At 48.7% G+C, this 26,367-nt stretch overlaps 1 protein-coding gene across 15 annotated transcripts in view; it reads right to left on the bottom strand.

The window, feature by feature from the left end:
- Positions 1–902: 902 nt before the first annotated feature.
- Positions 903–26,367, bottom strand: part of DHRSX (dehydrogenase/reductase X-linked) — a 195,896-nt gene continuing 170,431 nt past the window's right edge. For 6 of the 15 annotated variants that reach the window (XM_074392358.1, XM_074392371.1, XM_074392368.1 and 3 more), the window contains 3 exons: positions 16,490–18,048; positions 13,064–15,489; positions 903–10,787 (listed from right to left, as the gene is read on the bottom strand). In XM_074392358.1, the coding sequence (XP_074248459.1) occupies positions 17,842–18,048 (207 nt within the window). In that variant the 3' untranslated portion in view covers positions 903–10,787; positions 13,064–15,489; positions 16,490–17,841. The remainder of the gene's footprint in view (positions 10,788–13,063; positions 15,490–16,489; positions 18,049–26,367) is intronic. The other 9 variants (XM_074392360.1, XM_074392363.1, XM_074392366.1 and 6 more) reach the window with 9 other exon arrangements.

Here is a 26,367-nt window from a genome sequence, read left to right as displayed (position 1 = left end):
CCCACTACAGACTCCTCCATCCCCAAATGCGAATGGTGCTGAAGTTGAGAAGCCCTGGCAACAAGGTCATGCCTGCGCGATGAGATTCTATCTGTTCATTGAAGCATCGGCCATCTGTGCATCTACCTATCTGTCCATGCACCCACTGTCCATCTGTCTACCTACCTCTCATCGATGCTTTTTTCAATCCATCATATTCTATGTACTATCTACCCTGTTTATCATCTCTCTGTGTCTCTATCATCTGCCTATCCATCATCTATTTATCATGTATTTATCTCTTTATCAATAATCTATATGTACCTAGGTATCATCAATCTATAGCTATCTAGCTACTATTATCATTTATCTGTCCATCACAGTGGCTTTCAATTGGAGGTGATTTTTCTCCCCTGGGGTCACTGTCTGTCTGTCTGTCTGTCTATCCATCCATCCATCCATCCATCCATCCATCCATCCATCCATCATCTGTCCTTTCAAGGCATCATACGCTATCTATGCAGCTATGTATCCTGTTTATCATCTGTCTCTATCATCTGCCTATCAATTATCTATTGATCTACCATGTATCATCTCTGCACTATTTATCTCGTTATCAATAATCTATATGTATCCATGTATCATCTGTCTATAGCTATGCAGCTATCACTATCATTTATCTGTATATGACATTGGTTTTCAACTGGAGGTGATTTTTCTCCCTGGGGTCACTGTGTCATACCTGAGCACACCTTTGGTCGTCACAGTGGTGGGGGAGCTCCTGGTATCTGCCGGGTAGAGTCCAGGGACGCGGGTCCACACCCTACAGTGAACAGGGCAGTGCCCTCCTCAGGGAATCTTCCTGCCCACCCATAGCAGCAGTGCTGAGGCTGAGGAACTTCATTCCAGAACACGAAAGCATCTGAAGATACTGAATTTTTAATGCAAAACCAGCAAACTTGGTGATCCCTGCCGTGAAAGGCCAAGTTTCAGCATCAAGGGGAGGGACAGCGGGGAGGTGGGGAGTTGCGGAGAGATAGGATGGGGAGAAAGGCCAGATACAGATGATGGGGAGGAAGGCAGCAGATCTCGCTGCCACGTGTGCACCTGTGCAGCAGTCCTGCATGTTCTTCACATGGACCCCAAAACCTGAAATGCAATAACAAGACTGTTTCCAAATCATCAGCCTCTGCTTTGCAAAGGCTCAATGCAGAATCCCCGTGACCCCGTCGCAGTCTTCTGTGGAAGGCGCCGTCCCCGGGTAGTGAGACCCCACTGTGGGACCTTATGGTTATACTGAACGCCACGTTTGTCTTCAAATAATCACTATGGCAGCATGTTCAGCTCTCTTATTGTCTATTTTAAAGTTTAACTTCCTTGTGATGCCAGGAAACCACCTTTTCCACCGGTTCTAATCACAGATGGACACGTGCCCCCTTCCCCAGCTCCCTTCCTGACTCACCCTGGCCATCTGCTCTGACATGGCGGGTCACCTTCCTTCCCGCCAAAACACCCACCCTGCCTCTGCAGCTGGGACCCCTCCTTTTGTAAGATAGCCGATCGGGACGAGTGTAGCCTGTGCCATCTAACCCTGCCAATAGGGGGACAGCACAGCAGCAGGGTGGACCCATCAGGCAGAACCACCCTTCCGCCCTGTCCAAGCCTGCAGAGGCCAGGATTGCTCCCTCTCTGCGCCCTGCACCCTCCTATGGAAGTAAACCGCGTTGCTGAGAGGATGTGTCTTCCGGTGCTGTGCCTTTGCAGCACCGAAATGTTACTTATAACTATCCAGCCGTGCTTCCTGCAGAAACTTGACCTTTTACAATAATCCACAATTTCTTTTTCTTTTCCCTTCCTTCCTTCATTTTCTGTCCTTCCTGTTTCTTTTGAGATGTGCAAGAGACGTATTAAAGACATACCTGTGAAGAAGCGGCAATGAATAGACAGAGACCCTTCAGGCAGCAATGCGTGTCTGACAACAGCGAAGAAACGTGGCGTAGGAAGCCACCACGCCTCGCCGATGTTGGCATTCTTAGTAGAGAGGGGGTTTCACCGTGTCGGCCGGGCTGGTCTCGAACTCCTGACCTTGTGGTCCACCTGCCTCGGCCTCCCAAACTGCTGGGATGACAGGCATGCAGCCCCACACCCAGCAGATGTTATTTTATTTTACAGGAAGGTGCTTCTTTTTCCTTCGCCTTTTTTTTTTTGGTCTTTCTCCCTAGCTTATCATTCATACTGACAGACTGTCAGCTAGCAGTGCACCTCAGCCAGGCCAATAGGGAGACCCCAAACAGGGGAAGGGTGTCAGGCACCTGCCTGTCACCGGTGACTCTACCGTGTGCAGTCATTACATGGGAGCAGCCAGGGAAAGCATGGCCCGGACCCGAGCCCCATCTTGGCAGATCTGAAGGTCCCTCCAAAGGAGATCTCAGCAGTGCCTCTCCATGCCTGCAAGCACACACACACACGGCGGCATAGTCGAGCAGGAGACTCAGCTGTGGATGAGTCCTATCAATGCCTGTTACGCATGAGTGCCTATTAACGGGCATCGGAATGAATCAGCACCTTGGAAGGAGGCACAGCGACCGACTTCCTGCAGGGCTAGAGAAATAACATCCCCAAGGACTCTAGCCCACCAACCTCAGGGCTAGAAAATGAAATTTAAAAATCTGGAGACAACAGATGCTGGAGAGGATGTGGAGACACAGGAACACTTTTACTCTGTTGGTGGGAGTGTCAATTAGTTCAACCATTGTGGAAGACAGTGTGGCGATTCCTCAAGGGTCTAGGATTAGAAATACCCTTTGATCCAGCAATCCCATTATTGGGTATATTCCCAAAGGATTATAAATTGTTCTGCTATAAAGACAGATGCATATGTGTGTTCACTGCGGCACTGTTCACAACAGCGAAGACTTGGGACGAACCCAAATGCCCATCAGTGATAGACTGGATAAAGAAAATGTGGCACAAGGACACCATGGAATCCTACGCAGCCATAAAAAAAGATGAGTTCGTGTCCTTTGCAGGGACATGGATGAAGCTGGAAACCATCCTTCTCAGCAAACTGACACAAGAACAGAAAATCAAACACTGCATGTTCTCACTCATCAGTGGGTGTTGAACAGTGAGAACACATGGATGCAGGGAGGGGAGCGTCACACACCAGGGCCTGTTGGAGCGGGGTGGGGGCCCAGGGGAGGGAGAGCATTAGGAGAAGTACCTAATGTAGTTGCAGCAAACCACCCTGGCACGTGTATACCTATGTAACAATCCTGCACGCTCTGCACATGGACCCCAGAACTTTAACAATCATAAAAACAGAATTTTAAAAAGTGCAAATCTGAATACAAATGATGCCTTCTCAGAACGCTACATGTTACACCCAGTTACAGCTAGTATGAAGCGTCAGTGAAGACAGTAACACTGATAGCCACCTTTTTTGATGAAGAACATTAATTGGCAATAAATCTGCAAGAAATGGTTCAATCAAATACAGAAGCAGCTCGGAAGATGTATTGTGTGGATGCCTTCGGGATGTAGGAAGTGTCCACTCCTGGGCTTTGCGGAAGGGAAGGGATCCACCCGGGTTCCCCTTACAGATGAGGTCCTATGCAGAGAACAGAGAGCAAAGGTGGGAGGCCGGGTGAGGTGTTAAAGAGACTCACAGGTGCACGCCTTTACCTGGACCTATTGCAACTAAATTGTAAGGTTTTATTTAATATGTGTTTTTTTTGAGACAGAGTCTCGCTCTGTCATCTAGGCTGGAGTGCAGTGGTGCAATCTCGGCTCACTGCAACCTCCACCTCCCGGGTTCAAGTGATGCTCCTGCCTCAGCCTCCCGAGAAGCTGGGATTATAGATGCCCGCCACCACACCTGGCTAGGTTTTGTATTTTTAGTAGAGATGGGGTTTCAGCATGTTGGCCAGGCTGGTCGTGAACTCCTGACCTCGTGATCTGCCCACATCGGCCTCCCAAAGTGCTGGGATACAGGCCCGAGCACTTATTTTTCCTTTGCCTTCTTTTTTTTTTTGGTGTTTTTTTTTTCTAGCTTATCATTCATACTGACAGACGCTGAGACCCACAGTGACTTGCAGAACTTTCCAAGGACAGCGCTGAAACGTCTGCTTGGGAGGCAGGTTGGGGCGTCAGTGACTGACGCAGGTTGGGCACGGCTCCGACCGCAGGCTCCCCGTCTCCGTCTGTGTCCTTGGACAGAGGCTCAACCCCCGCGTCCGGTGCTTTGAAGTGAGCAATGCTTGTCTCCGTGTGAAAGTCACTAAATTAATTTCTAAGGGACAGGCTGTGCTGCAGCTGATATTAAAGCGGTAGGAGTTTGAAATAGCAATCCAAGGAGAGGGGTGGGGGGAGAGGAGGGGGCGAGGAACCCTCACAGCAAGGGAGGGAAAGAGAGGGGCAACGAGGGAGGGAAGGCAGCAGCTCAGGCCTTGGAACGTCCAGCGTGTGAGGCAGTTTCTTCTAAATGGGACGAACCGGTTTGAAGGGCTGCTTCAGCTTGGAGTTCGAGACCAGCCTGGGCAATAGAGCAAGACGCCGTTTCTACAGAACAGAAGCTCTTTGTTTTTTTTTTTCCCCTCTTTCTTTGTGAGATGAAGTCTTGCCGTGTTACCCAGGCTGGAGGGCAGTGGCACGATCTCGGCTCACTGCAGCCTCCGTCTCCTGGGTTCAAGCGATTCTGCTGCCTCAGCCTCCCGAGTAGCTGGGATGACAGGCACCTGCCACCACACCCGGCTATTTTCTGTGTTTTTAGTAGAGGCGGGGTTTTGCCATGTTCTTGAACTCCTGACCTCGTGATCCCCCTGCCTTGGCCTCCCAAAGTGCTAGGATGACAGGCGGGAGCCACCGTGCCTGGCCAGAAACTCTTAAACACGCATCACAGCCCGCTGGACGGGGTGGAACGCGGGAGGCAGGCACAGCGGCACTGCCAGCTGTCACAAACGCCCACGGCGCTAAGTTGCTTTCGGTGACTCAAAGCAACACCAATAGATGACCTTGCAGTCGTAGAGGTCACAACTCCGAAATGCGTCTCCCCGGGGTGAAATCCAGGTGTCGGCACGGCTGGTTTGTTCTGGAAACTCTAAGGTACCACTCGCTTCCTGTTTCTGTCTTTTACAGCATGCATTCCCTGAACTTCTTACTTCCTAGACACGTCTTCCAGCTCCAAAGCCAGCAGAGCAGCATCTCTGAATGTCTCTAAAATACAGAAACATACTTTGGTAGCTTCCGTTAACACATTGCCTTCCATCCATCCAAGCCATGTCCCTCCCCTAAGGCGGGGTTCTGCGGCTCACGCCTGAAATCCCAGCACTTTTGCAGGCCTAGATGGATGGATTACCTGAGGTCAGGAGTTCGAGACCAGCCTGGCCAACATGGTAAAACCCTGACTCTACTAAAAAAAAAAAAAAATACAAAAATTAGCTGGGCATGGTGACATGTGCTTGGAATTACAGCCACTGTGGAGGCTGAGGTGGGAGAATGGTTTCCACCCGGGAGGTGGAGGTTGCAGTGAGGCGAGGTTGCACCACTGCACTCTAGCCTGGGCAACAGAGTAAGACTAGCTCTGAAAAAAAGAGGGAAGGGGAGGGGAGGGGAGAGAGAAAGAAAGAAGGAAACAGAAGGAAGGAAAGAAAGAAAAAGAGAAGGAGAGAAAAGAAAGAAAAAAAAGGAAAAGAAAGAGGGAGGGAAGGAAGGAAGACAGATATGTTTTGGGGGGCTACGGCGTGGGATAGGAGTGAAAGTTTAATGGGGACAGAGTCTCCGTTTGGGAAGCTGAGAAATTTCTAGAGATGCCTGGTGGAGACAGTTGCACAGCGAAGTGAATGTGCTCAACGCCACTGAACCGCACACTTACAAAGAATTAAAACGTGCCTGTCATCCCAGCACTTTGGGAGGCTGAGGCGGGAGGATCACCTGACGTCAGGAGCTCAAGACCAGCCTGGCTAACGTGATGAAACCCCATCTCTACTTAAAAATACAAAAAATAGCGGGGCATGGTGGCGGGTGCCTGTAGTCCCAGCTACTCGGGAGGCTGAGGCAGCAGAATCGCTTGAACCCAGGAGGTGGAGGTTGCAGTGAGCCGAGATCGCACCACTGCACTCCAGCCTGGAGACAGAGTGAGACTCTGTCTCAAAAAAGAAAAGAGACTTAAATTGGTAAATTTCATGTTACAAAATTATAGAATTAATATTTTTAACTAAAAAAAGACTCCTACATGTAAAAGGTGCTACTTCAGAGTGAGGAGAGAGCATATGAAGTCATCCTTAGGGTCTGGAACTAAGTATTGGAAGGGCTATCGATATTTACTTATTTAGACAGAGTCTTGCCCTTTTGCCCAGGCTGGAGGGCAGGGGCGCGATCTCTGCTCACTGCAGGCTGCCCCTCCTACGTTCAAGCGATTCTCCTGCCTCAGCCTCCCAAATAGCTGGCATTACTGGCGTGAGCTATAATGCCCAGTTAAGTTTTGTATTTTTAGTAGAGACGGGGTTTCACCATGTTGGCCAGGATGGTCCTGATCTCGACTCCCTGATCCACCTGCCTCAGCCTCCCAAAGTGCTGGGACTACAGGCATGAGCCTCAGCGCCTGGCCTGTATTTATTTTCACTTGACAGCTTTAAAATGTTTCTCTATGTGTGGTGCAGCCTCGGGGACATCCAAAATGGGTGCGTTTGATGGGTGCACACCTGCAGATGTGCACGAGGGCATAGGCTAGAATGCTTTGCTGTCAAAGGTGTGCACCAAGCCTCGGAAGGTGCAGGTGCAGGCAGCATCCCGCACGTGACTCTCACAAACTGGTCCAGAGCTCCAGAATCCAGAGGAAAGTGCTGTAGACACAGATGCTGGAGAGGCTGTGGAGAAATAGGAACACTTTTACACTGTGGGTGCGAGTGTCAATTAGTTCAACCATTGTGGAGGACAGTGTGGGCGATTCCTCAGGGACCTAGAAATAGAAATTCCATTTGAGCCAGCAACCCCATGACTGGGTAGATATCCAAAGGATTATAAATCGTTCTACTATAAGGACACATGCACACGAATATTCATAGCAGCACTGTTTACAACAGCAAAGACCTGGAACCAACCCAAATGCCCATCGATAATACACTGGACAGGGAAAATGTGGCACATAGACACCGTGGAATATTACGCAGCCATCAAAAACGATGAGTTTGTGTCCTTTGTAGGGACATGGATGAATCTGGAAAGCATCATTCTCAGCAAACTGACACAAGAACAGAAAATCAAACACCGCATGTTCTCACTCATAGGTGGGTGTTGAACAATGAGAACACATGGACACGGGGAGGGGAGCGTCACACACTGCGGTAGGTTGGGGAGTGGGGGGCTGGAGGAGAAGCGGAGGGTGGGGAGGTTGGGGAGGGATAACACTGGGAGAAATGCCTGATGTAGGTGATGGGGGGATGGAGGCAGCAAACCACCATGGCATGTGTGCAGCTATGCGACAATCCTGCATGATCTGCACATGTACCCCAGAACCTAAAGCACAATAAAAAAATAAAAAAAATTAAAAAAAAAAAAACTTAAAAAAAAAGTTTCAACTGGAGAGAGGACAAGAATGTCATTGTCACTGGGTGTTTGACAAAGGCCAGCCCTGATCTCTTCCTTCCCCAAATCCCTCTCCCAGGAGGAGGTTATGGTATCGGCTCTATGCAGATGTGGGAACTGCTTCTCAGAGAGGGATGGCGGATTCCAGCCAGCATGGGGTCCACGAAGTGGAGGGGTGGGATATCCACACCCACCTGCTTCTCCTGGACGCTTCCACATCCCAGGCCCTGGGAGGTGCCCAGATTCCCAGCCCTCCACACTTGGAGAGGCAGGAACCTCTCCTTTGAAGCTTAAGCAGCAGGGCTTGGCGGGGAGCCTGCTGTGGATTTCACGGGCATTTTCTTTCTTTTCTTGTTTTGGTCTGGAAGAGAGCGATAACTCAGTCGGAATTTTAATGTGTTCTCCAATTACGCAATTCTAAAATCTTGAGCAGTGTTTAAATGTTTGTCACGGTGCCGTGTTTGTGGTAGCTCTGTGGCTCTTCAGAGGAGGTGATTCTGCCCTCCAAGGGTATATTTGGAAATGTTTGCAGACGTTTTAGGTCGTCACGATGGAGGCGGAGGAGGTAGGTGCTCCTGGCCCTGGCGGGTGGAGTGGCAGCCTACCGTGCCCAGGACGGGCGGCCCCACCACCAAGGGTCATGCCGCCCATGTATCCGCAGTGCTGAGGCTGAAAAAGCCTGTTAGCATGAGTGACTGTCTCTCATTGCTCCTTCTCTGTTCTCCCTCTTCCCCTCCTTCCTTCCTTCCGTTCTGCCATCTCTTTCTGTATCAGTCTACAGCTCTCTCCCTTAACCTCCCTCTAATCAATCTATCTACCTACCCATCCATCATCTATGTATCTATCTACATATCTATCTACGCCAGGCATCCATCCATCTATCATGTATCTATCCATCGGCTATCAATCCATCTATCCATCCTTCTATCTATGTGTCTATCTAGTCTGTCATCTATGTGTCTATGTAGTCTATTATCTACCTACCTACCTATCCGTCCATCCATCCATCATCTACTTATCTAGCCTATCTATGTATCTAGCCTGTATCTGTCTCTCTCTCTCTCTCTCTCTCTCTCTCTCTCGCTCATCTATCTATCTAGTCCATCCATCCAATCCATCCATCCATAATGTATCTGCCTACACATCCATCATCTTTCAATCCATCTATCCATCTATCATTTAAATAGCTATCTATTCATCTATCTATCATCTACCCATCTGTACCTCTTCATCCCAGACCCAGGGAGATGGAGATGCCTGCCTTCCTGTCCCTTGCCACTCAATGATGAAGAAGATAGGCTGGGGAACCTGTCTTCTATCTATTATCTATGTATCTATCTATCCATTCATCTACCTATCCATCCATCTACCTATCTCATTTATCTACCCACCTATCTTTCTACTCTATGTATTTATCTATCTATCTTGCTATCATCTATCTATTTACCTATCTAGGCATCTAGCTATCTATCTATCCATCCATCCATCCATCCATCCATGCATCTATCTATCCATCCATCTACCTATCTCATCTGTCTACTCATCTATCTACTCTATGTAATTTATTTATCTAGCTGGCTATCATCTAGTTATCTATCTCCCTATTGATACCTATATATCTGCCTTTCTACCCATTCATCCATCCATTTCTCTTTCTTTTTTTCTTTATCATCTATTATCTATATGTATCTATCTATGTATCTATGTATCTATTATTTATTTATCTCTATGTATCTATCATCTATCTCTGTGTCTGTCTCCATGTATCTGTGTGTGTATCATCTATCTCTATGTATCTATATGTCTATTTATCCATCTATGCGTCTATTTCTATCCATGCATGTATGTGTCTATCTATCTATCTATCTATCTATCTATCTATCTATCTATGTCTAATCTATGTATCCTTTACGGCAGTGGTTTGCAACCAGGCACAATTTTACTCCCCCAAAGGATGCTTGGTGATGTCCAGAGATATATTTGATCATCTTGACTTTGGGATGGAGGGTGAGCTTCTGGCATCTGCTGGGTAGAGGCCAGGGACGCTGCTCAATGCCCTCCAGTGCACAGGACAGCCCCACCACAGATACGCATCCAGCCCTAAATACCAATACTGTCCAGGTGGCAGATACTTGGAGTAGCCAATAACATCAACCGATAAACGTTCTACATTTTCACATACTGATGAAACAAATTTGTGAAAAACACAAGGTCTAGGTGCATCCTAGCTGGGAATCTCCCTGGGTCTGGGATGGAGAGGCACGGATGGGTAGATGATAGATAGACAGATGGATGCATGGATGGATAGATGGATGGATGGATGAACAGATACATGATAGGTGGATGGATGCATGGATGGATGGACTAGATACATATATACATAGATGATAGATGACAGAAAGATGGATAGATATATTGACAGATGACAGATGGATGGATAAACAGATACATAATAGATGGATGCATGGATGGATGGATGGACTAGAGAGATGATAGAAAGATAGATGGATTGATAGATGATGGATGGATGGACTAGATACATAGATAATGAAAGATAATAGACTAGACACATAGATAATAGAAAGATGATAGACTAGATCAATACATAGATAACAGAAAAATTGCTGCTGTTTACTGCTCTGTCGTGGTCCCCAGTGGGGAGTTTATAAACTGCTGAAATGCATCCATTTTTCTGCTTGGCATATGGATGCTTCATTCACCATTTTCCAAGCAGAAAGCTGCCATTACTACTGCTTGGTGAGGGTTTGTGTCACTTTTGCAGGGGAATTATTCTGCATATATAACTTCCCTGTGAGACATGCGTCCTAACACCGAGGCATATTTTGTAAGCAATTCTTGTGCATTTGGCAGTAGCCTGACGTCTCTTAATCATCCAGGACGGTTTTATGACTTCCTGCAGCCACAGGAAGGGCACCCCACAATTTATGCTGCCTCCTTGCAGGCCCTGAATTCTAAAACGTCGATTGCTGTGTCTCACCGTGCTGTGGTACTTATAAAAATTTCCATGGCTCTAAAAATTTCAAGGACTTGCAGAAAATGAAGAAACAGAACTGGACGAATTCATTTCCATTTTGAAGGTTACTGGGAACATTCCATCCACTTCTTCTCCCTTACCCTTTAGAAATAGGGTGCTGGAGCTTTGAACGAAGCAGGACTTTTGGTAGAAATGAGTTTTAACACCTTCTTGCCTGGGTTTAGGATACCTGAAGGTCAAAGACAAAAAGCGAAGCCACATGAAAGTCATTTATATTCCAGTTTATGACCTGGGTTACTTTAAAACCAGCCCAGGAGATGGCGGAAAGAAACCTGGTTCTCAGCCAGGCAAAACCGTGAGATGACATTGACTAGATGTTACATGTTTCTACGTTGAGGAGGAGAAAAACTAGCGTTGTAGTAAGACAGGCTAAGACCTTCAAGAAGTAGCTATGTTTCTCTGTCTGAGGCATTGACTTGACATGGAGATTAACATTGGATGGGATTCATTCACTTCTCTATCTACCTACCTACCTACCTACCTACCTAATCTATGTATCCATCCACGCACCCAGGTCATCTGCTTATTCATCTATCTACTCTATTATTTATTTATCTAGCTGCCTATCATCTATCTATTTACTTATTTCCCAATCTATGTCTATTTATCTACCTATCCATCCATCCATCCCTCTATCATCTATGTATCCATCCACCTATGTCATCTGTCTATCCATCTATCTACTCTATGTATTTATCTAGCTAGCTATCATCTATATATCTCCCTATTTATCTACCTATATACCCATCCATCCATTTCTCTATCTCTCCATCCATCCATCCATCCATCCGTCTATCCATCTATTTACTCTATGTATTTATTTAGCTGTCTATCTCCCCATCTATGTCTATTTATCTACCTATCTACCCATCCATCCAACTCCCTGTGTCATCTATCCATCTATCTACTCTATGTATTTATTTATCCAGCTTGCTATCATCTATTTATCTACCTCCACAACTATATTTATCTACCTATCTACCCATTCATCCATCTATTTCTCTATCTATCCATCCATGTCACCTGTCTATCCATCTACTTTATTTATCTAGCTATCATCTATTTATGTATCTCACAATCAATATCTATTTATGTACCTATCTACTCATCTATCCATCCATCCATTTCTCTATGTATGTATCTATCCATCCATTTCTCTATGTATGTATCTATCCATCCATCCATCTACCGATGTCATCTATCTGTCTACTGTATTTATCTAGCTAGCTATCATCTTTATCTACGTCACTACCTATATCTATGTATCTATCTAACATCCATCCATCCATTTCTATCTATCTATCTATCTATCTATCTATCTATCTATCTATCTATCTATGTATCTATCACGTATCATCTATCTATCTATCTATCTATCTATCTATCTATCTATCTATGTATCTATCTATCACCTATCATCTAACTATCTACGTATCTACCTATCATCTATGGCAGTGGTTCGCTGTCTGGAGGCTTCATCTGCATGATTAATGTAATTTCTGGAGGTCAAGCCACGTTTCTGTGGAGCCCTCAAAAGCGCTGTCCGAGGTACCAAGCGTTAGAACACTGCATATGAAAATACACTCCGGTGTTGCTTAACGATGGGGATACATTCTGGGAAATGTGTGGTCAGGGGATTTCATCACTGTACAAAAGAAAGTAGTGCACAGTTACACAAACCCAGGTGACACAGCCTTCCAGACAGCCAGGCTATATGGTGCTGCCTATGGCTCTCAGGCTATAAACCAAACTCCAATGCGAACCAAAAATAAATTTATAAGCCCTCAGCCATCGGAATTGACCCCCACCTTGGCCAATGGCATTCTGAACTTAAGTTGTAAAAATAGTTCTGGCCGTGATGGAAGCGTGGGTCGGGCACTCCTTTCCGGAATTCAGGAAGGGCCAACTCCACTCACATCCACACAGACCTTCATTCTGGTAAGAAATGGTTATCGTCTATTCTCTCTGAAGCCTGCTGCCTGCAGGTGCCACCTGCATGATTCCGTCTTGGCTCCCACAACCCCAGACATTCTTCTTTTCTGTTTTGTCCATGAGGCATTTGATTTGTAAATATAGGTATTACATCCCTAGAAAAAGAATCCCAGGATTTTCCCTGTTTTCATCTTGCTTTTTTTTTTATGGTCCATGATGCCAGCTGAGGTTGTCAGGACGATGAAATCAAACTGTTTATCTATCTATCTATCTGTCTGTCTATCTATCTGTCTATCCATCCGTCCATCCGTCTTATGGCATGTGTCTATCCATCTATCTGTGCTATATATTTGTTTATATACCTAGCTACTATCTATTTATCTCCCTATCTGTATCTGTTTATCTACCTATATCTATCTAGCCATCCATAAACAGATATAGACAGGGAGATAGAGGGAAGGAGAAATAAAAGAAAGAAAGAAAGAAGGAAGGAAGGAGAGAAAGATGTCAAACCTGGGAGCTGCAGCCACAGCGTGGATTCTCCTCCGCTCACCCAGCAGTCCACGCAGCTCCTCCGGCTGCTAGGAGGTGTCTCCAGGCTCCGGGAAGTTGCACCATCAGGTGTCAAACAGCACATGCTAATTTCTCCAGAATCATGTTCTCTGTTTCCCTCGGAGGAAGGGTGACCAATGGGTCACTGTGAAACACAGAGGAGCCGTCTGAAGCCAGACTCGTAACAAGATTGAAATTGCTCTCAGAGCTCATCGGCTCAGCCCGGGGAACGTGGAGTCTGTCATTTTCCAGAGTGTCTGTTTACCCAGCGATAAAGACTGTCAGCGTGGCCAGGAGACATCCTGTCACCCCACTCAGAGCCTGTACCTGGAACGAGCTGAGGATGAATAGAGCAGCTGCGGCCGGGTGCGGTGGCTCACAGCTGTCATCACGGCACTTTGGGTGGCACAGGCAGGTCATGATCCCTTGAAGCTAGGAGTTTGAGACCAGCCTGGGCAACGTGGCGAAACCCCGTCTCTACTAAACACACACACCCATGAAAAATATAGCTGGGCATGGTCGAGGGTGCCTGTAATGCCAGCTCCTCGGAAGACTGACGCAGGAGAATGCCTTGAATCCGGGAGGGGGAGGTCGTAGTGAGTGGAGATCGTGCCACTGCACTCCAGCCTGACTGAAAGGGTGAGAATCCATGTAAAGAAAAAAAAAAAACCAGCTGGCATGTCTTGCAAGGGCTTGAAACTGCAAAATGCTGTTGGATACGGTGCAGATGTACAGAGGTGGTGGTATTTTTAGAAGAAAATATTTGCTCTGGAGTCCTGACTGCTGGGAAATGCTTTTGGGATGAATGCACGGCCTGGATTGTGGTTTAACGGAAGAAGGCATTCCCGTTCAGACACACGTGTGTCTGGGCTCCATTGTAGGGTCCAGCACTACAGGATTCTGACAGCCCCTCTCTGCTGCTGTGGAGATGAGAAATTGTAGAAATGAAAGACAGAAGAAATAGACATAGAGAAAAGAGACTTTGAACCCGGGGTCCACTGCCAAAAAAAATAAATAAATAAAAAGAAAGAACAAAATCCTTATTTCCAAACAAGGTCTCATTCCCAGGCTCTGGGACTAGCATAATGACAGATGTCTATACCGTGGTATTGGAGTATACACAGATCTTTCTGTAGGCCACTGTTCACGCCACTATAATGACATTCCGTTTTTTCTGGAGGTCCTAGGGCGGGGTCCTTCCTGTCACCTCTGGTAGACGTCTCCTCCTTTGATGCTGCTTCCCTGACTCAGCCTGGTTCTATCATCACAGTTTTCCTAAGAAGGGTCTCGAGATCTCAGCGACCACCCTGCACAGAGTCGGTGTCTTTCTGCAGAAGGGGCTTGAACTCATTCTCTCCGCGTTCACGGTCCTGTGTGTGGAGGTCTCAGCTCTGCTGGAAACAGCAGAGATCAGACCTCCACATACAGGACCGTCAATGCGGAGAGAATGAGCTCTTGCGCAGAGCTCAGATCTCAACACGCAGCATACTGAGCGTCTGAGTGGTATCACGTAGATCAGGCGTCCCCAAACTGCGGCCCCCTGAGGCCATTTATCCGCCCCCCTCCCCCCCGCCGCACTTCAGGAAGGGGCACCTCTTTCATTGGTGGTCAGTGAAAGCAGCACAGTATGTGGCGGCCCTCCAACGGTCTGAGGGACAGTGAACTGGCCCCCTGTGTAAAAAGTTCAGGGACGCCTGACGTAGACGACATCTTGTCTTCCACACTGGACTGCAATGGTGCGATCTCGGTTCACCGCAACGTCCGCCTCCCGAGTTGAAACGATCTTCCTGCCTCAGCCTCTCAAGTACCTGGGATTACAGGCATGTGCCACCACGCCTGGCTAATTTTGTATGTTTAGTAGTGACAGGGTTTCACCATGTTGGCGATTAAAGTGATGTCTAAGATATCCCCTTAGATAAGTGAATATCCCAGGGAAGAAAGTCCACATTTCTAATTCTTTTGTACCAAGGGAGGTCCCTTGTCTAGTAGGCCCAGGACACAGAATTCCTGGCTATCTGTAAAGGAACACCAGAAAGCCAGGCATCCTGGTTATCTATAAAGGAAAATCACCATCCGTGGGGACAAACGCATTCACAGAGGATGACTAATTTTTTTCTTAAAGAGGTCAAACGATACATTTATTATTTTCACCTAAATTACTTAACAGGGCAAACTTACCCATGTGAGAACAATCAACCGCTCATGGAAGAGGCCTGTGCTCCCGCCATTGGTTAGAAGTCCATCCCAGAATCGCAGCTGATTGATTCCATGGTACAGGTGTGCCAGGAGCTAATGTTGGATTTGAGTAGTCAGGGGGATTTGTCACTTAGGGGAATGGATAATAAGCCACCCAGTGGTCATCAGCCTCACACATAAGGAGCGCAGGCCTGTAGGGGACACACAGTACTCTCTTGAAAGCATTGCAAATGACTGATTTCTCCATGTTGACATTTGAGAATGCAACACTCATCTCTAACAGCAGAGACAGGATGGAGCCTTCCTTGATGGTGACTAAGAGTGAGCCTCTACACCAAGGACATCCCGTCTGGCTGTGTGAGGCTTTCAGGAGGATCAGAACATGGATACATTTCCTGTGGTTGCTGTAAGAAGTGACTACCAATTTGCTGGAGACTGAAAACAAGAGAGGTTTGTTCTGTCTCCGTTCTGGGGACCAGAAGTTTGAAGCCCAGATGCAGAGGGGCCGAGATCGCTCTGAGGAGGGTAAGGGAGAAGGCTTCCTGCCTCTCGCAGCTCCTGCTGGCTCCGGGGGTTGCTTGGCTGGTGGGTGCATGACTCCAGTCTCTGTGTCCATCATATGAACATTGCCCTTCTGTACTCAAATCTCGCTCATCTCCCTCTGATTGTCTCTGATAAGAACCCTTGGGATCGCATTGGGATGATGCACAATGAACCATCTTAAAACCTTTTTTTTATTTTTTATTTTTTATTTTTAGACGGAGTTTCGCTCTTGTTACCCAGGCTGGAGTGCCATGGCGCGATCTCGGCTCACCGCAACCTCCACCTCCTGGGTTCAAGTAATTCTCCTGCCTCAGCCTCCCGAATAGCTGGGATTACAGGCACACGTCACCATGCCCAGCTAATGTTTTGTATTTTTAGCAGAGACGGGGTTTCACCACGTTGACCAGGATGGTCTCGATCTCTTGACCTCGTGATCCTCCCGCCTCGGCCTCCCAAAGTGCTGGGATGACAGGTGTGAGCCACCGCGCCTGGCTAAAATTCTTAATTATATCTGCAAAGATTCTTTTCCAAATAAAGGAGTATTTACAGGTTCGGAGGGTGAGGGCGTGAACATGTCTTTTGGAGGGCTACCATTTGATCCATTATAGAGTCAACAGAGGAAACCCCAAACCCTGCTCCATGACTCACCTCGTGCCAGGGCATCATGAAGAAAGGTGTTAATGTCCCTGGTGAGTGGAGTACAGGTGAGTACTGTAGATTCAGGAGGCGTCAAGAAGAGATGTCCGCCTAGGCAGGTGCTACTGGACGGTGCCTGAATAAACAAATGGGACAGCATTTTATGTTTCATATGATTCTTAGTATTACTCCAGGATCCTGCATTGATGTGAGTGGGCAGCCAGACAACCAGTGCTCCACGGTGAGCACTGTCGGGGTCCGGACCTTGTCCCGTCTACAGAATCCCATGGTGACCAGTGTCCAAATCCTGTCCTCCTCCCATCTATAGAATCTCATGCCACCGCCCAGACCTATCCTTGTCTCATGTTCTAGTGACTCTCACATCATCCCCCGTACATGCCCTATTTTTGCTGCTGTGAACAGAAGCCCCTGGTGACAGTGCCCAGGCCGTGCGGTCGTTCCTGCCCTTCTGAATCTCTCCCCGTCGCTGTGCAGTGGTTTACACTGTCAGATGTGACAGTGGCACGCTTCACCTGGGACTGAGCCACCCTGGAGTCACGCTGACCAGATGGTGCTGCTGGCCACATGCAGCAGATCCTACGCGGTGTCACAAGTGAGACTCACACCTCTCCCCAGTCCTGACACCTGTCAATCACAGCTGGGTCTCTGGAAAAGAAATCAGTGAGTATGGGGACAAAGTGAAACAGAAGACCTCATGCACCAGCAGGTCTCAGAGAGGCTACTGTGGCCTCTTCAGAGAGGTCCCCTCTCCTGGAACTTTTGCGCTCTCTTTCCTCCGCGGAGGTTGGACTAGCCCCGAATTCCACCCCCTGAATGACATGGTGGGTGTTTCTGGGGCCACCTCCATCTTGAAGCCATTGAGGAAGCACCAGGAGTCACCTCATGGCACAAACAGGGCGTCGTAAGCCTTCGTGAAATTGCCGGAGTTGTAGCAGCTCCTGCCTGCTTCAGAAGCAGGAGGAAAGAGCATATAATATGGTCCCGGCTTTGTCTGTCCAGTTTTCTGGGAGTTAAGTCGTAGTCAACACAGCAACATAAACCGCACATGCACGTTGGAAGATTTAATGATTTAAGGCACCTGTGACCATTGGGCACTTTGGAACGGCAAGGTTTATGGCTGAATGGCTGAGGACCCCCGTGGTGGTGACTGCCCCCCCGCCAGCCCCACCCGGCCCCACAATGGTTCCTTGGCTCCTTGAAGTCCTGCGGAAGTCCAGGCAGCTCTCCAAACGAGAGGACAGGGCCCCACCCCCATGGGGAGACGGGCATGAGAAAGACAATCACCACGGTCTTCACAGAGCCAGCAGCCGGTGGGAGGCGCAGCGGGCTTCTGGGCGCCGCAGCTATCCTGACACAGGGTATCTCAAGGTCACATCAAGGATGCCCGTCATCTCACAGCTCTTAGACCAGAGCTGCTGCTGCAGTGTCTGGTCATAGGTGATGGGGAGGGACCTGATCTCTGTCTCGTTGTACAGGTAACGGCCTCCAACTCCTTCCAGCTCTGGGGTGACTGCTGCGTAGACGGAGGTCCGTGCTCCTTCATCGGGGGTCTGTGGGAAGAAGAACAGTAACATGGGTCAAACTTCAAATGCCCATCGACGATAGACTGGACAGGGAAAAGGTGGCACATAGACACCATGGAATACTATGCAGCCATCAAAAAGGATGGCTTCGTGTCCTTCGTATGGACATGGATGAAGCTGGAAACCATCATTCTCAGCAAACTGACACAAGAGCAGAAAACCAAACACGGCATGTTCTCACTCACAGGCGGGTGCTGAACAATGAGAACACATGGACACGGGGAGGGGAGCGTCACACACTGGGGTCTCTTGGTGGGGCTATGGGAGGGACGGCACGGGGTGGGGAGGTTGGGGACAGATAACATGGGGAGAAATGACAGATACAGGTGATGGGGCGATGGAGGCAGCAAACCACCTTGCTATGTGTGTACCTATGCAACAATCCTGCATGATCTGCACACCTACCCCAGAACCGAAAAGAAAAAAAGAAAAAAAAGAAAAAAAAAATTTCTGAGCAGGAAACAGGATTCTCAGGACTCCCGGGGATGCTTCAGGGACAGGTGGAATATACCCATGCGCTGCACCGAGACACGTGCAGAGGAAGTCAGGTTGGGTAATGTCTCTGAGCCCCAGCTTCTCTGCTGCTGGGTTTCTTTGGAACAGGCACTGAGAATAACACTCCCGAGTGGTTTGCATTTCAATGATGGGTAAATCCGTCTCACCAGGCAGACGCATGTGCAAATCCCTGATGTACGTCTTTAACTCACCCGCTCTTTATCGGACCGAAGCGCTTATCAGTTGACTAGAAGCAGATGAGTGAGCATGTTGCCTCTGTATCTAATAAATAATGTTTAGCAATTAGATGAAACTTCCTGACATCAAAAAAAGATTCTTGTTTTCCATTCAGCAAGGTATGCCACAACGGAGAACTGAGGCGTTTGTGGTCTGTGATCACACGCTTCATGGAAAACAGACGGTTCAAAAAGGAACTTTCGAGGCAGAAGGACATGTTGCAGAGACTGGGGATTTTACCCTCGTGGCAAGCGATCATCGTGGAACACACCACACCCTGGTTTTCTGCAGTGGGAGTTGGCCTTTGATCGTGGTTAGTGGGACGGAAGAAATGGTGGACTCTCAGAGGAGTTAGAAGTGCTGGAGTATGAGAGCCTTCACGGTTAGGATACAGTAGTCCAGAAACCAATACAGCCCCCTCTTAACGTCTTATTGTCATGATGAAGACGTTTCAGGAGCCTATCTCTTGTAATCAGCTTCTGGGAATCCGGTCAATGTATCCACCATGGTAGAACCGAGACAGAAGTCACCATCTGTGAAACAGGAGGCACGTGCCTGCCAGACACGGAATCTGCCATGCCTTGTTCTTGAACTCCCAGCCTGCAGAACTGTGAACCATCAATGTGTGCTGTCTGCAGGCTGCCCAGGCCATGGTGCTTTCTGATGGCAACGCAAGCAGACTAAGACATCTGAAGTCCAGAGTTTATCCTGGGGTCTCATGGCATAGCTATGACTGATTAAGTTACTGCCCATGTAATCAGATTCAACCCCCATTCCCTCTCTCCTCTCTGGAGGTCACGCTGGCCCCAAATTCCACCACCCAACCAATGACATGGTTGGTGTTTCTGGTGGCCAGTCCCACCTTGAAGACATTTAGGAAGCAGCAGGAGTCACCTCATTGTATAAGCAGGGCGTTGCTAGCCTTCGTGAAATTGCAGGAGTTTTAGAAGCTCCTCCCCCTTACAGAATCGGAAATAACGAGCAGATACTGCCTTGGTTATATTCCCTGGAGTTTTCTGTGCGTGATGGTGAATTTGCCCGCATTGATTTCACCCCTCAGCACTGTCCCTGGCACTGTGATGGCTCATGCCTGTAATCCCGGTGCTCTGGGAGACCGAGGAAGGAGGACTGCTCGAATCCAGGGGTTCACGACGAGGCTGAGCAACATGGCAACAGCCGGCACTGATGAGAGCTCGGGAACATGCCCTCCCCCAGGTTGCCCGCAGTGGCCTCTGAGACCCGGTGACTTCAGAAATTCTGTTGCTCTCAGTTCACTGCCTCCTGGTGTTGACTTCAGTGGCCAGCGTGGCACAGAAAGCCATAATAGAGAATGCAGTGTGCCCACCAGCCAACCTCCGGGTTGGAAGCAACGGGACCAGGTAGGCTGGACCCCAGCCAACCGACAGAGCTACCGAACTCCTGTGATTGTTTCTCGCTGACTCTTGCCTCTGCTTTTTTGCTGCATAAAAGGAAATGGATCGAGCTAGGTAACTTCCTGTCTGGAAATCGCCTCCGGGTGCCTGGAGGTTTTCTTCAAAAGCTGAAGTGTCCTGGGTATTCGGAGTCTGATACGGTTGGCTGTGTCCCCACCCAAATCTCATCTTGAATTGCAGCTCCCAAAATTCCGACGTGTCTTTTTTCTTTCTTTAGAGACAGGGTGTCACTCTGTTGCCCAGGCTGCGGTGCAGTGGCTATTCACAGGTGCGATCCCCCTACTGATCAGCACGGGCGTTTGGACCTGCTCCGTTTCCGACCTGGGCCACGTCATCCCTCCTGAGGCAACCTGGTGGTCCCCCGCTCCTGGGAGGTCACCATATTGATGCCAAACTTAGTGTGGACACCCGATCGGCACAGCACACTGCAGTCCAGAACCCCTGAGCTCAAGCGATCCTCCCACCTCAGCCTCCTGAGTAGCTGGGACTACAGGCACGCGCCACCGCGCCCGGCGATCTGATGGGTTTATAAAGGGGAGCTCCCCTTCCCACACTGTCTCTTGCTGGCTACCTTGTAAGACATGCCTTTGCTCGTCCTTTGCCTTCTGCCATCATTAGGACGTGTCCCCAGCCATGCTGAACTGTGAGCCCATTAAATCTCTTTCACTTCATAACTTACGCAGTCATGGATACGTCTGTATTAGAAGCATGAAAACAGATAAACGCAGAGATTGTATCTGAAAATATTTCAACTTGCGCCTGGTGGCTCATGCCTGTAATCCCAGCACTTTGGGAGGCTGAGGAGGGTGGATCACGGGGTCAAGGGATCGAGACCATCCTGTCCAATATGGAGAAAGCCTGTCTGTACTATAAATACAAGAATTAGCTGGCAGTGGTGACAGAATCTGGTCACCATCTATGCATCAGGAAGCAGGTCCCTGAGAGACATGGAATCTTCCATGCCTTGATCTTGAACTCCCAGCCTCCAGAACTGTGAGCAATCAATGTCGTTTGCAGGCTGTGGTCCAAGGTACTCAGGAGGCTGACGCAGGAGAATCGCTGGAACCCAGGAGGCGGAGGATGAAGTGAGCCAAGATCGCATCACTGCACCCCAGGCTGGGTGACAGAGCGAGACTCCGTTCTCCAAAAAAAAAGGAATGAAGAAAAAAAGAAAACAGCTCAGGGGCAGATAGAGGAACCCATGGCTTGGGTCTTGCGTGTCCTACCATGCCCTGGGCATCTAAAGACCAAAGGTAAAGGTGAAAATGTTAAGAAGAGGAAGGGAAGAAGGAAAGAGCAGAGGAGGAGGCAGGAAAGAGGGAAGGCAGGGGCCGACTGAAGCCCACCAAGGGGTTTGAAGGTGTTTCCCCGGGGCAGCCTTCAAGGCACGAAGAGGTTTTATCCATCTGCTTCGTGCTTCTCTCTTCTGCGGCCAAGTTCTGCCCCCAAAGCCAGGATTCTTCTTCCTTCCTCATCACATTGCAACTGGAAAATACAGGGTCTTCCGGGGGCCGGTCCGCTTCCACACAGGCAGGGTCCGCAGGCACCGCGGCTCTGAGTCCAGCACGGTGCACCTTCCCACACTGCCGCTGTGGACGCGGCGATCGGAGAGGCCGGATGGGGGCCGCCCTGCGTGCCCAGGAGAGACCACGGCTCTGGGTGCACAGAACTCGGTGTTTCTGCTTCACACGGGTGCCTGAGAGGCTCACCCGCCTCATTGTATATTTAGTGCTGTGCCTTCTTTGCAAACAAATCCTTCGGTCAGCTCTGGAGCAGGTTTCTGTTGTAGTCTGCCATCGTTCATAATGAGGATCCAGGGGCTTATGACCCAAATACCTCCCCTGTGCTGTGACCATGTGGTACGATGCCTCCATCCAGAGAGACCCTTGACTCCTCCAGATGCAGCTGTAACCGCTCCTGGCTTCCTCAGCACTGTCTATATTGTGGAACACACTCAGCACTCTCTGAAGGGAGGATTCCTCCTTGTGACTCCCCTGTGGGCTGCATCTGGGGGGCTTTGGTTTCCACTGTATATCGAATACTCCTCTTATCTGAGTAAGGGTTCTTCGGCTATGCACATTCAATTGTGGCATGAGTACGACCATTCAAGGGGACAAGATACCATTTAAGGGGACAACATACCACACAGTATGTTGAAAATGAACGTGGGATTTCCAGAAGACAGCGTGTCGTGCTGAAAATGTTGCTGTTTCTGGGGGCACAGAGAGGATGACCTGATGAAGTTCTATTTGAGGGTTTTTTTCTGTAAGAAATTCACAGGCACACATATACACACGCACACACACACACACATATTCACACACATTCATATGCACTCACATGCTCACATGCACAGCAATATATATTCACACATATGGACACAGTCATGCGTATGCACTCACTTGCATATGCATGCTCACACACTCATTCACATGCACACATTCATTCATGTGCACATGTGCTCACATGCACTCATCGCATGCACACATGCTCACACACTCACATGCACACACATTCACATGAACACATGCTCACACATTCACATGCTCACACATTCACATGAACACATGCTCACACATTCACATGAACACACGCTCATTCACATGCACACATCCACATATGATCACATACACTCATTCACACATTCATGTGCATACACACATGCACGTTTATATGCACACACTCATCTGCACACATGCTCACACTCAACACGCATTCATCTACACACAGGCTAACATACACTCACACATGCTAACATACACATTCACATGCACCCATGCTCACATTCACATGCACACTCGTTCACATGCTCATATGCACACATCCACATATGCTCACATTCACATGTACATATTCACATGCACAGATTCACATGAACACATGCTCACACATTCACATGCACACTCATTCACATGCACACACATTCACATGCACATGCTCATGCTCATTCACATGCACACACACATTCACATGAACACATGCTCATTCACATGCTCACACATTCACATGCACACTCATTGACACACACATGCTCATGTTCATTCACATGCACACATCCACATATGCTGACACACACTCATTCACGTGCACACATTCATTAATGTGCATACATGCTCACACATTCACATGCACATTCACATGCACACAACCACATATGTTCAGTCATTCACATGCACACATTCACATGCACACACACATTCACATGCACACATGCTCACACATTGACATGCACACTCATTGACACGCACACATGCTCATGCTCATTCACATGCACACATCCACATGCACAGATGCTCACATACGCTCATTCACATGCACACATGCACACACATTCACAGGCACACATGCTCATGTTCATTCACATGCACACATCCACATGCACAGATGCTCCCACACACTCATTCACATGCATACGTTCACAGGGACACACACATTCACATGCACACACACTCACATGCACACATGCTCATGCTCATTCACATGCACACATCCACATGCAGATGCTCACACTCATTGACGTGCAAACACAGATGCACACATTCATTCATATGCACACACTCATTCATGGCCATACATGCCCACACCTGGATCTTAGACTTCCAGCCTCCAGGACTGTGGCGAATCAATGCCTGTTGTTTAAGCTGCCCAGTGTATAGTATTCTGAGACGGCAGCCTGAAATGGACTAAGACGTGTCACAGAAGAGGAGGTGGCACAGACACACACAGAAGGACGACCCTGTGAGGACGCAGGAAGAAGCTGGCAGCTACAAGCTACGGAGAGAGGCCTCCGGAGGAACCGGCCCTGCCCACAGCCTCCAGGACTGTGAGAGAATCAGGGTCTGCTGTGTATAAGCCACCCAGTCTGTGGTGTTCTGTGACAGCAGCCTGAAAGGGACTAAGACATCCCATAAGAGGAGGAGGTGAGGACACAGACATGCACAGAGGGACGACCCTGTGAGGACACGGGGAGAAGACGGCACCTCCAAGCCCAGGAGAGAGGCCTCCGGAGGAGCCAGGCCTGCCCACACCTGGATCTCAGACCTCCCGCCTCCAGGACTGCGGGGAAAATCAGTCTGCTGTTTCTAAGCCACCTAGTCTAGGGGGCCTCATGGTGACACCCCCGCAGACTGAGACAAAGCCCAGGTGACTTCTAGTCTGCTGACTGTGATAGGCACAGGCTGCTGTGTGCTTATGTCAAGAAAACCTGTTTACCGGGAAACAGGCGATTATCCCCACACGTATCCACCACCTCAAGACTCAGGGAGGGGAGATATTTCAGGTGCACGACGGATTACTGGGGTTTCCCTCCACAGTCGCCTCAGTTTCCTGCTGCGTCCACAGCTCACTCCGTCTGCCACAGGAGTCTATTGCAAGCAGAGCCCTCCCCATTCAAGGGATGGTTCACGAACACCGTGTTCCTGCCGGAGACGCCACACTCTGCAAAGCAGACCTCCGAGCGGCACAGACCTTTGTGACATTTTTCCCCCAAGAAAACACCCAGACTGGCCGGGCACGGCGGCTCACGCCTGTCATCCCAGCACTTTGGGAAGCCGAGGCGGGCAGATCACCTGAGGTCAGGAGTTCGAGACCAGCCTGGCCAACATGGTGAAACCCCATCTCTACTAAAAGTACAAAAATTAGCTGGGCATGGTGGTGGGCACCTGTAGTCCCAGCTACTCAGGAAGCTGGGGCAGGAGAGTTGCTTGAACCCGGGAGGTGGAGCTTATAGCTTGTAGTGAATCCCAAGAATGAAGAACTCAGTTCTAGCTCAGCAGAGCTCAGGGTAGCTCTTCCGAGAGCCTCCGCCTCAACATCCGTCCGCTGAATATTTATTTATTTATTTTAAATTATACTTTAGGTTCTGGGGTACATGTGCAGATCATGCAGGATTGTTGTATAGGTACACATATGGCAAGGTGGTTTGCTGCCTGCATCCCCCATCACCCACATCTGACATTTCTCCCTATGTTAGCCCCACCCTCCCCATCCCCCGCTGTCCCTCCCCGATCGCCCACAACTGTCCACAGTGTGTGATGCTCCCCTCCATGTGTTCGGGTGTTCTAATTGTTCAACACCTGCATACGACCGATAACATGCTGTGTTTCGTTTTCTGTTCTTGTGTCAGACGGGCAAAAACTGGAAGCATTCACTTTGAAATCTGGCACAAGGCAAGGATGCCCTCTCTCGCCACTCCTATTCAATAGGAAGTTCTAGCCAGAGCAATCAGGCAAGAAAAAGAAATAAAGGGTATTCAACTAGGAAAAGAAGAAGCCAAATTGTCTCTATTTGCAGATGACATGATTGTATGTCTGGAAGACCGCATCGTCTCAGCCCCACATCTCCTGAAACTGATAAGCCACTTCAGGAAAGTCTCAGGACAGAAAATTAACGTGCAGAAATTTGCAATCCGCCAAGTATTTACTGAAAGGGCTTGTGTTAACTATAATGTCCACTACATGGTCACGTGAGGTGGGCTGCTGAGGCACCTGTGACCTCGTCCACACTCCAATTGCATTCTCAGGAGGCTGGTTTCACGGCTCCACACACTCCCCTCCCGTCCGGTTTTCAGAGTCCAGGAGTTTCACACCCATGCGTCAACAACACACACAGAGTGCATCAGTATTTTCCCATGCCCTGGCCTCAAATGCCACGTGCGTCAGCTTCAAGATGTTGCCTCGCGCACCCCACACCCGGGAGGCGGAAGTTGCAATGAGCCGAGATCGCGCCATTGCAGTCCAGCCTGGGCGACAAAGTGAGACTCTGTTTAAAAAAAAAAGAAAAGAAAAACGCACCCAGACATGCAGACATGGCTGCAATTTCTTCTGCGAAGGCAGCACAAACGCTGTCACAGAAAGGGGAAGCAGGAAAGCGTCTCCTGTTGGCCTCAGAGTCACTTCTGCTGGAGAGTTTTTTGTTTTGTTTTGTTTTGTTTTTAAATTGTACTTTAAGTTCTGGGGCACGTGTGCAGATCTTGCAGGATTCCTGCAGGGTGGTTTGCTGTCTCCATCCCTCCAGGACTCAATGTACGCAACTCTTGGTGTCTCACGAGTGAAAACTTAGCACTTAATAAACTAATATTTTGCTGGGCGAGGTAGCTCATGCCGGTCACCTCAGCGCTTTG

The sequence above is a fragment of the Saimiri boliviensis genome, chromosome Y (genome assembly GCF_048565385.1).
Source record: "Saimiri boliviensis isolate mSaiBol1 chromosome Y, mSaiBol1.pri, whole genome shotgun sequence".
NCBI lineage: Eukaryota > Metazoa > Chordata > Mammalia > Primates > Cebidae > Saimiri > Saimiri boliviensis.
Note: the sequence above shows the minus strand (reverse complement) of the source record. Positions and strands in the feature narration are given on the sequence as shown.